Source organism: Teleopsis dalmanni, chromosome X (genome assembly GCF_002237135.1).
Source record: "Teleopsis dalmanni isolate 2A chromosome X, ASM223713v2, whole genome shotgun sequence".
Classification (NCBI taxonomy): domain Eukaryota; kingdom Metazoa; phylum Arthropoda; class Insecta; order Diptera; family Diopsidae; genus Teleopsis; species Teleopsis dalmanni.
The window spans coordinates 101,748,543-101,761,127 of record NC_051848.1 but is presented as its reverse complement, the minus strand read 5'-3'; the positions used below and the strand labels follow the sequence as shown (position 1 = coordinate 101,761,127).

The window sequence follows — 12,585 nt, the reverse complement described above, 5'->3', positions numbered from 1 at the left end:
AAGATTTAAAGTATCAAAACGTGCCAACCTACTTTTGGTCCGATTCCGAAATTGTTTTGTCATGGATAATATCTTCATCTGCCTCATTGCACACATTCGTAGCAAATCGTATTAGCAAAATTCAAGAGATGTCACATGCTGATCAATGGCATCATGTGGCGTCAAAGGATAATCCTGCTGACATCATTTCCAGAGGAATAAAAGTTAAAATGTTCAATTATTCACATATATGGTTTTTTGGTCCACTCTTTCTTCATGGAAGCAACGAATTTTGGCAACAGCCAAACCCAAAGGCATTTAACATCTCAACTGATATCGAAAGACGACAAGGACATACAGTTAACATTATCATTCAAACGACTGGTTCTGATCACATGATAAATCAAATTGATCATCGAAACTCATTCAGATATCTCCAAAGAACAATTGCTTATGTTCGCCGTGTATTTCATCGCACACAATCACCAACAAGAACACTTTCTCCAAAGGAATTACGAGATGCATTAGTCTTCATAATTAAAACTATTCAGGGCTCAGAATTTGCAAAGGAAATCTCTGATTTAAAACAATGTAAAGCAGTCAACAGTTCGAGTAAACTAAATACTTTAGCACCGTTCATTGACGAACAAGGTGTACTTCGTGGTGGAGGAAGGCTTGAAGCATCAACATTGCCATATGATGCTAAACACCCAATGGTAATTCCTTACAATCACTCAATAGTGAAATTGATGTTCAAAATGAAACATGAAGAAAATTCCCATTGTGCTCCACAATTATTGCTAAGCATAATGAGACAAAACTTCTGGCCGATTAAAGGAAAGATTATGGCGCGAAACATTGTTCACAGCTGTGTCATCTGTTCAAAGGCAAAACCAAAACTGATGGACCAACTCATGGGCAACTTACCGACTGACCGAGTTACTCTGACTAAACCATTTTTTACCACATTAGTTGATTACTGTGGTCCGATATGGATTCATTATAAAATTAGAGGAAAAAAGCCAACAAAGGCATATTTAGCAGTATTTTGCTGTTTCGCGACTAAGGCTGTTCACCTAGAAGTGGTGAGTGACCTGACAACAGAGGCATTCATAGCCGCTATTCAACGTTTTATCAGCAGAAGAGGAAGATGCCAAACAATTTATAGTGACAATGCGACTAACTTTGTTGGGGCGAGAAACCAACTACAAGAGCTCCAGTCTACCATTTATTCAGAAAATGGTAAAGAAAAGATCATTAAGACCAGTAGTAACAAGGGAATTGACTTCAAATTCATTCCACCAAGAGCTCCTCATTTTGGAGGACTCTAGGAAGCTGCCGTCAAGTCAGCTAAACATTTAATGATTAAAGGAATTTTCAACGCTTCATTGACTTATGAAGAATTGACAACAGTCATAACTGAAATAGAAGCCATGTTAAATTCAAGGCCAATAACAAAAATGTCATCCGATCCAAATGATTTAACAACGCTTACACCAGGACACTTTCTCATAGGCGAACCACCTACCACTAATGTGGATCCCTATCAAAAGGAGAGCCGAATGAGTTTATCATCACGATGGCGTCTAGTTTCTGAACTCAAACAAGAATTCTGGAGAAGATGGTCAAAGGAATATCTCAATGAACTCCAATCAAGGTACAAATGGAAACAACAAAAGGCAAATCTATGCCAAGGTGATTTAGTCATTATTAAAGATGATAATCTACCCATGTACAAATGGCCTCTTGGCAGGGTGCAACAGGTGTATGAAGGAGAAGATGGTTTGGTCCGTGTAGCTGACATAAAAACAGCCAATGGGATTTTTAAACGACCATTACGATCATTGGCCCCCCTACCCACTGAAGGCAGCATTAATCAAAATCCAACAAAACGAAATTCTACTGTCACACAAACAAGACGAACGAATGAACCTAGTGAAGCGTTGCCAAAGCGTCGAAAGATATATGATGGCACATCTTTAATGATGACCATACTTGTGACAATATTGATGATGCCATTAATACTTTCGAAACCCATTGAAGAAATATCATTTCCAAACAAACCCGGAATATATTTTGAAGGAATTGGCACCGTAAATCAAATCATTGGAAGATGGAAAATTATCACTTACTTTGAGTTCGCGCCTATTCGAAAGGAGATCGAAAGGTTTCAAAATGGCACAGCAGCACTTCAGCAATTGTGCCCATTGTTACAGCAACAAGAAAGCTGTTATGAGCTCGTCCGTCAATTCAATAATACTAACATAGAATTACGAACTGAAACGAAGGTTATGACGAGACACCGATCAGCCAGAGGAGCCATCAATATAGTTGGAAATATTGCTAACAAATTATTTGGTGTTTTAGATTCAGAATATGCTGAAACGATTTCTAAAACTCTAACTCAAATCAACAATAATGAAGATGTACTATCAAAAATGATCAAAAATCAGACTACAGTCATGGACTCAACGCTAAATATATTCAGCAAAACTACAGAAGCCATTGCAGTTAAAATGAATCAACTACAAGATGAGACAAACAAAATAGTAGATTACACTAATAATAATACTAAACGTATTAACCACCTAGAGATCTATACATCACTGGTAACCCAACTTACATGGATGGCACACACATTAATAAAAATTGAAGCTGCGATATTTGATGTCTTAACTGATACTCAGCATGGCAGAATTAATTCTCTTTTGATGTCTCCACAACAACTTCAAGACCAAATCATGAAGATCAAGGGCCATTTACCTCATTCACTTCGTCTTCCATTTAATCAAGAGGACGTTATTCATTTATACACGTTGATATCTTCACAAAGTGGAATCACACAAGATCATTTGATAGTTGTCTTACAACTGCCATTAACCGATCATGAGGATTTCGATTTATTCAATCTCGTCCCAATTCCTGCAACAGTCAACAATACAATGATGACAATAGTTCCAGAAGCTTCATTTTTAGCTGCCACGCCGCATAGAGACCAATATTTTGCCTTAACTCGTGAACAGTATAAGGAGTGTATGACTTTCAAGCAACCAGAAAACAAACTACTCTGTTCGGATAAACAATCAAAATATAACATCGGCTCACAGGCTTACGCTTGCGAATTTAACCTATTAAAAAACATATCTGACAATACGTGTAATGTGCAGGAAACAAAATCGAACATTATTTGGAGTCCCCTGTATCATGCGAACCAATGGATATTCGGGTCAAAAAACAATACAACAGTTACGGCCGTCTGTAAGGGCATCACGACTCATTTAGAACTACAAGGTGCAACACTTCTGAAATTACAAGACGACTGTGTACTCAAACACCAAACGTCTACAATTCAGACACATCAAACGCTTACCGACACCATGTATGAATCTTACATTGCATTTGGTGAGATACCTGTCATTAATAACTCAGAATTATGGTCAAATTTTAAAGGAAGTTCATTGAATCTCAGCAATGAACTTAAACAGTTAAAGCTACTTCACAATACTCTGAAAGATGAAAAATTCGCTGAATTACCACACAAACTACAGACGGACAGCATGCACCACTACGCAATTAATTCCACAACCCTAATTCTTGTCGTTGGAGCCATCATATGGATGATATGGAAAATAAAGCAAGTAAAGCGTCCAGAAGTCAATCAGCCAACACAAACTCTCACACCAAACGCGATGCCACGAACAAGATTTACTTTGGAGCCTGAAACAATTACATAGCTTCTCAAATTCTCATGATGCTATAAACTCTAAATTTTATATTTTTAAGTTTATATAATATTGTATAACTATTTATTGTTTAAAAATTATATGTGTATTTATATATCCACAAAATGTTGTAATTATTTTAAAATTTTGTCTGTTGATTTTTAAAAAAAAACACATAACGCATTGCAAATCAAATCAATCATTGCTCATAGATTCATTCTTGAATAACGTAATTCAAGCCGGGCAGAATGTTAAGTTTAACAAACCTAACATATTTTAGCTCGCTTGTAGTTACACTTATGCAGCAAATAAATATTGTAAATATTAAATACATTGTTTACGTTTATAAGTTCAATAGCTTCACATATTGTATTTATGCTTATGCAGCAATATGTGAAATTTAAATTATTATTTTAGTCATCAATAATTGTAAATATTATTATGCTTAGTAAGTAATTCTATACTATATAAGGTAACAATATTGATAATAAAACTTGAGAGCGAAAACAATCGTCTTTCCTTCAAAAACAAAATTTGGTTATTGGTAGATGTGCCTTTTAACCACTGTAGCAATAAATAAAAATTATTTACTTACTTGGCTAGCGGTTTATGTGCCTGCAAGCCTTTCGTCATAAATACCTGATTATTGGTTTATGTGCCTAATAGTCAGTGTAACGAAGTAAGAAAATACAGTATTTGACACCACCTCAGATTACGTGGTATACATTGGTGACCCCGACGGGATTGGCAAGAGCAACTCAGTGTGAGCCAGCAGCGTTTACAAAAAACCTTCATTAAAAACAACTTTTTTCAACGGAAATACAATAACCATGGATCCAAAATCAATATCCACTTTAACTGACCAGCAGGATTCAATTGGTTCAGAGATCGACAGAATCATTCGCAACTTCAAGAAGGACTCACCCAGCAGGAAAACACGTCAATATCTCGAAGATCGTAAAACAACTTTAGAACAGTTATTAGCTGACTTCAAGGCTAATGATGAGCAACTACAACAAGCCGATGTACTAGCAAGAACATCGGAATATTTCACACAAGATTACGGCATGGTAATCATAAATTTGGGTAACAAATATATCACCAGAATAACTCAAGAGCTGGAAGCATTACCCATTAAGGCTCAACCATCAACAATAAAGGGGTTGGACCTTCAGATAAATAATGATGTTGAAGCTCCTGAAATAGTATTACCTACTGGTGGTCAAGAGAATGAAATTATTCAGGCATTAGTCAACAGACGAAATGCAGTGTGTAAATCAATCAATCGTCTCATCCACAATGTGAGACAAGATAACCAGCAACAGGTACCACAATATTTTGCAGTAAAATTAGCTACGCTTACCAAGTTATGGGATCAGGCTGAAGGTTTAAATTTTACTATTCAGGAACGGCAAGACAACCCTCCTGATTGCAATCATTATCTAGCACTGGAACAGTTGGTGCAAGATACAATGGTGGAATGGACTAGTAAGTCGACCAAGATTGAGACATCAATTAGGTCAACTTATCAACCATCGGCTACTTTGCCAACAATATCTCTTCCAAAGTTCAGTGGAGATTATTTGAGTTGGCGACAATTCAGTGATCTGTTTGCACAACTGATACACAATCAAAGAATATCAGACTCACAGAAACTCTGGTATTTGAAAACCAATATTCAAGGCGAAGCTGAAGCACTCATCAAGCATTTGCAAATATCAGATGCAAATTATGAGACGGCATGGCAATTACTACAAATTAGATATGAAAATAAAAGAGTTCTAGTATCAGCAGTTTTGCAACGTTTGACAGCTCAAAACTCTTTATATAACCATCCAACAGTCCAAGCCATTAAAAATATGCATGACACAACAAGGAAAGTCTATGTGAACTTCATAATTTAAATATTGAAACATCAACTTGGGATCCAATTTTAGTTCACATACTACTAAAAAAGTTGGATAAAAATACACATTGCAGTTTTAAACAAACTCTTACTAACCCAAGGGAGATGCCCACAATAAAACAATTCTTAGAATTTTTAGAATTGAAATTTCAGTCACTTGAGGCTATAGGTCTACGAGAAAATGCAGTATATAAACCCAACAAAATATAGCCGTAACTATGGTTTGTTCAGATCTATGTAAAGTTAGTAATACAGATAAACATCCGATCTACTATTGCAAAAAATTCATTGAAATGACTCCTCCTGAACGATTAAATTGGATTCAACGACAAAAACTATGTGTGAATTGTTTCAAATCCGATCATAAAGCAAAGGTTTGTGAAGCTGGATCATGTAAAAAATATGCCAAGAAGCATAACACTTTGCTTCAGTTAGAGCAACAGTCACCTAAACCTTCAAGGGCACCAGCAGCAAACACAAAGTCAACCACAACATTGATCAACGCTAATGAATCGCCATCCATAACAGCAACAACTAATGCAAAGGGTACTCGTAATTACGTTCTGCTAGCCACTGCAAAGGTGCGCATTATTGCAAACAATGGACGAACGTGTGATGTTCGTGCCATACTCGACTCAGGTTCTCAAGTGAACCTAGTAACCCAAAGAGTAATCAACAAGTTATCTTTAATTACCACAAATTCAAATCTATCGATCGAAGGTATTGGCCGTCAATTCGGGAACTCAAAATCTCGCGTAAATGTTGAACTGCAGGCTACTAATGGAAGCTTCAGGACGAGACTTGAGGCATTTGTATTGCCACAAATAATATCAGCACAACCGTCACGAGACCTAGATATCTCGGATTGGCAGATCCCACAGAATGTAGAATTAGCAGACCCCAGCTTTAACAGATCTGGAAGAATTGACATGCTGATTGGTGCTGAATTCTATCATACTCTACTTCAACCAGAACAATTGATAATAGGAAAGAATTCGCCACTGTTACAAAATTCGGTTCTAGGTTGGTTGGTGGTTGGTAAGACTAAAACTACAACAGATATTAAACCAACATGCGCTATTACTACAGGAGAAGTTGGTGAAATGTCAGAAATGATAGAACGATTTTGGAAGTTAGATAACATTGAGACTGCAGAAAGGGTTTTGACTTTATCTGAGAAATGGTGTGAAAATCACTTTACAAATCATGTAAAGACAAATCACGATGGTCGTTTCATTGTACGCTTACCCTTCCGCGATGATCCCACAACACTTGGTAGATCGCGTGAGATAGCATTCAATCGATTTTGTTCTCTGGAAAGGAAGTTACAAAGGGACCCAAATTTATACAAGGAGTACATAAAGTTCATGGATGACTATGAGTCATTAGGTCACATGGAAAAAGTTTGCCCGAAAGATGTCAAAGGAGCACAATATTTCATTCCTCATCATTGTGTCTTGAAACCTGACAGCACTACAACCAAATTGAGAGTTGTCTTTGATGCATCAGCAAAAACATCAACCGGTTTAGCACTAAACGATATTTTGCACAAAGGTCCAACAGTGCAAAGTGATCTTTTTTCAATACTCTTGCGTTTTAGAATACACCGGTTTGTATTTACGGCTGATATTGAGAAAATGTACCGGCAAATTCAAGTACATGATGAAGATACAGCACAGCAGCTGATAATCTGGAGAAAAAGTGCTGATGATAGTATACAATATTACCGACTGAAAACGGTTACATATTTATTTATTTTTATTTATTTATTTATTTATTTAAATGCATTAAGGGACAACCCTTTTTATTGCAGTATCTTAAAGCTAATTTAAAGAATAAAAATAAAAATAAAAAATACAATAAAATAAAATAAAAAAAAGTAATTAAAGTTTTCAGAGAATATAGTAATAACATATGTAAAAAGTATTAAAATTATAGGTATGGAACGAAGTCAGCCCCTTATCTTGCAACAAAATGTCTTCAACACCTTGCGAAACATAATATGACCAACTATCCGCTTGGAGCACCTGCATTACTTAATGATTTTTATGTAGATGACTGTTTAAGCGGAACTAACAGCATCATTACCGCCTTAGACACTCAACAACAACTTATGAAACTGCTCAGTAAATCAGGATTTAAACTGAGAAAATGGTGCTCAAATAATACACGACTCCTACAAAACATTCCGATAGAAGACCAAGAAATCAACCTTGATTTAGATGACTCAGCCATAAAGCCAACAAAAACATTAGGCATTATTTGGCTCCCGAAATCAGTCGAATTTTGCTGTAAGGCAGAGATGTCATCAGAACAACCTATCACGAAGCGGATTGTGGCATCGGACTTAGCTCGAATTTTTGATCCTTTGGGAATTTTTGGCCCCATTACTGTAACAGCTAAAATATTCATGCAGGAATTGTGGCAACAAAACTATTCCTGGGATGCTGAACTGTTACCTCAGGCTCAGCTAGAATGGAAGCGTTTTAGAAATGACTTACAAACATTAAATACTGTGAAAGTACCCAGACATATTTTTAATTCAACGGTTCCCTGTTCGATTCAATTACACGTGTTTACGGATGCATCAGAGAAGGCATATGGAGCAGCTATGTACGTGCGAGCAATATATAATGATAAGACAATAACATCGAGACTATTGTGCGCCAAATCTAGAATAGCACCATTAAAGAAACAGACACTTCCACGACTAGAACTCTGCGCAGCATTGCTGGGAGTCGAATTAGCAGAAAGAGTTAAACAAGATTTAAAGTATCAAAACGTGCCAACCTACTTTTGGTCCGATTCCAAAATTGTTTTGTCATGGATAATATCTTCATCTGCCTCATTGCACACATTCGTAGCAAATCGTATTAGCAAAATTCAAGAGATGTCACATGCTGATCAATGGCATCATGTGGCGTCAAAGGATAATCCTGCTGACATCATTTCCAGAGGAATAAAGGTTAAAATGTTCAATTATTCACATATATGGTTTTTTGGTCCACTCTTTCTTCATGGAAGCAACGAATTTTGGCAACAGCCAAACCCAAAGGCATTTAACATCTCAACTGATATCGAAAGACGACAAGGACATACAGTTAACATTATCATTCAAACGACTGGTTCTGATCACATGATAAATCAAATTGATCATCGAAACTCATTCAGATATCTCCAAAGAACAATTGCTTATGTTCGCCGTGTATTTCATCGCACAAAATCACCAACAAGAACACTTTCTCCGAAGGAATTACGAGATGCATTAGTCTTCATAATTAAAACTATTCAGGGCTCAGAATTTGTAAAGGAAATCTCTGATTTAAAACAATGTAAAGCAGTCCTTAGTTCGAGTCAACTAAATACTTTAGCACCGTTCATTGACGAACAAGGTGTACTTCGTGTTGGAGGAAGGCTTGAAGCATCAACATTGCCATATGATGCTAAACACCCAATGGTAATTCCTTACAATCACTCAATAGTGAAATTGATGTTCAAAATGAAACATGAAGAAAATTCCCATTGTGCTCCACAATTATTGCTAAGCATAATGAGACAAAACTTCTGGCCGATTAAAGGAAAGATTATGGCGCGAAACATTGTTCACAGCTGTGTCATCTGTTCAAAGGCAAAACCAAAACTGATGGACCAACTCATGGGCAACTTACCGACTGACCGAGTTACTCTGACTAAACCATTTTTTACCACAGGAGTTGATTACTGTGGTCCGATATGGATTCATTATAAAATTAGAGGAAAAAAGCCAACAAAGGCATATTTAGCAGTATTTTGCTGTTTCGCGATTAAGACTGTTCACCTAGAAGTGGTGAGTGACCAGTCTACCATTTATTCAGAAAATGGTAAAGAAAAGATCATTAAGACCAGTAGTAACAAGGGAATTGACTTCAAATTCATTCCACCAAGAGCTCCTCATTTTGAAGGACTCTGGGAAGCTGCCGTCAAGTCAGCTAAACATTTAATGATTAAAGGAATTTTCAACGCTTCATTGACTTATGAAGAATTGACAACAGTCATAACTGAAATAGAAGCCATGTTAAATTCAAGGCCAATAACAAAAATGTCATCCGATCCAAATGATTTAACAGCGCTTACACCAGGACACTTTCTCATAGGCGAACCACCTACCACTAATGTGGATCCCTATCAAAAGGAGAGCCGAATGAGTTTATCATCACGATGGCGTATAGTTTCTGAACTCAAACAAGAATTCTGGAGAAGATGGTCAAAGGAATATCTCAATGAACTCCAATCAAGGTACAAATGGAAACAACAAAAGGCAAATCTATGCCAAGGTGATTTAGTCATTATTAAAGATGATAATCTACCCATGTACAAATGGCCTCTTGGCAGGGTGCAACAGGTGTATGAAGGAGAAGATGGTTTGGTCCGTGTAGCTGACATAAAAACAGCCAATGGGATTTTTAAACGACCATTACGATCATTGGCCCCCCTACCCACTGAAGGCAGCATTAATCAAAATCCAACAAAACGAAATTCTACTGTCACACAAACAAGACGAACGAATGAACCTAGTGAAGCGTTGCCAAAGCGTCGAAAGATATATGATGGCACATCTTTAATGATGACCATACTTGTGACAATATTGATGATGCCATTAATACTTTCGAAACCCATTGAAGAAATATCATTTCCAAACAAACCCGGAATATATTTTGAAGGAATTGGCACCGTAAATCAAATCATTGGAAGATGGAAAATTATCACTTACTTTAAGTTCGCGCCTATTCGAAAGGAGATCGAAAGGTTTCAAAATGGCACAGCAGCACTTCAGCAATTGTGCCCATTGTTACAGCAACAAGAAAGCTGTTATGAGCTCGTCCGTCAATTCAATAATACTAACATAGAATTACGAACTGAAACGAAGGTTATGACGAGACACCGATCAGCCAGAGGAGCCATCAATATAGTTGGAAATATTGCTAACAAATTATTTGGTGTTTTAGATTCAGAATATGCTGAAACGATTTCTAAAACTCTAACTCAAATCAACAATAATGAAGATGTACTATCAAAAATGATCAAAAATCAGACTACAGTCATGGACTCAACGCTAAATATATTCAGCAAAACTACAGAAGCCATTGCAGTTAAAATGAATCAACTACAAGATGAGACAAACAAAATAGTAGATTACACTAATAATAATACTAAACGTATTAACCACCTAGAGATCTATACATCACTGGTAACCCAACTTACATGGATGGCACACACATTAATAAAAATTGAAGCTGCTATATTTGATGTCTTAACTGATACTCAGCATGGCAGAATTAATTCTCTTTTGATGTCTCCACAACAACTTCAAGACCAAATCATGAAGATCAAGGCCCATTTACCTCATTCACTTCGTCTTCCATTTAATCAAGAGGACGTTATTCATTTATACACGTTGATATCTTCACAAAGTGGAATCACACAAGATCATTTGATAGTTGTCTTACAACTGCCATTAACCGATCATGAGGATTTCGATTTATTCAATCTCGTCCCAATTCCTGCAACAGTCAACAATACAATGATGACAATAGTTCCAGAAGCTTCATTTTTAGCTGCCACGCCGCATAGAGACCAATATTTTGCCTTAACTCGTGAACAGTATAAGGAGTGTATGACTTTCAAGCAACCAGAAAACAAACTACTCTGTTCGGATAAACAATCAAAATATAACATCGGCTCACAGGCTTACGCTTGCGAATTTAACCTATTAAAAAACATATCTGACAATACGTGTAATGTGCAGGAAACAAAATCGAACATTATTTGGAGTCGCCTGTATCATGCGAACCAATGGATATTCGGGTCAAAAAACAATACAACAGTTACGGCCGTCTGTAAGGGCATCACGACTCATTTAGAACTACAAGGTGCAACACTTCTGAAATTACAAGACGACTGTGTACTCAAACACCAAACGTCTACAATTCAGACACATCAAACGCTTACCGACACCATGTATGAATCTTACATTGCATTTGGTGAGATACCTGTCATTAATAACTCAGAATTATGGTCAAATTTTAAAGGAAGTTCATTGAATCTCAGCAATGAACTTAAACAGTTAAAGCTACTTCACAATACTCTGAAAGATGAAAAATTCGCTGAATTACCACACAAACTACAGACGGACAGCATGCACCACTACGCAATTAATTCCACAACCCTAATTCTTGTCGTTGGAGCCATCATATGGATGATATGGAAAGTAAAGCAAGTAAAGCGTCCAGAAGTCAATCAGCCAACACAACCTCTCACACCAAACGCGATGCCACGAACAAGATTTACTTTGGAGCCTGAAACAATTACATAGCTTCTCAAATTCTCATGATGCTATAAACTCTAAATTTTATATTTTTAAGTTTATATAATATTGTATAACTATTTATTGTTTAAAAATTATATGTGTATTAATATATCCACAAAATGTTGTAATTATTTTAAAATTTTGTCTGTTGATTTTAAAAAAAAAAAAAAAACACATAACGCATGGCAAATCAAATCAATCATTGCTCATAGATTCATTCTTGAATAACGTAATTCAAGCCGGGCAGAATGTTAAGTTTAACAAACCTAACATATTTTAGCTCGCTTGTAGTTACACTTATGCAGCAAATAAATATTGTAAATATTAAATACATTGTTTATGTTTATAAGTTCAATAGCTTTACATATTGTATTTATGCCTATGCAGCAATATGTGAAATTTAAATTATTATTTTAGTCATCAATAATTGTAAATATTATTATGCATAGTAAGTAATTCTATACTATATAAGGTAACAATATTGATAATAAAACTTGAGAGCGAAAACAATCGTCTTTACTTCAAAATCAAAATTTGGTTATTGGTAGATGTGCCTTTTAACCACTGTAGCAATAAATAAAAATTATTTACTTACTTGGCTAGCGGTTTATGTGCCTGCAAGCCTTTCGTCA

General features: G+C 36.2%; 1 protein-coding gene across 1 annotated transcript; it reads left to right on the top strand.

The window, feature by feature from the left end:
• The first annotated feature begins 374 nt into the window (after window positions 1-374).
• LOC119688862 lies at window positions 375-1,310 on the top strand. Its single transcript, XM_038103523.1, has one exon. The coding sequence runs from the start codon at window positions 375-377 to the stop codon at window positions 1,308-1,310; it is 936 nt and encodes a 311-aa protein (XP_037959451.1).
• Window positions 1,311-12,585: the final 11,275 nt, after the last annotated feature.

Coding starts and splice junctions, on each gene's coding strand:
- LOC119688862 (XM_038103523.1), top strand. CDS start 375: ATGATAAATCAAATTGATCATCGAAACTCATTCAGATATCTCCAAAGA.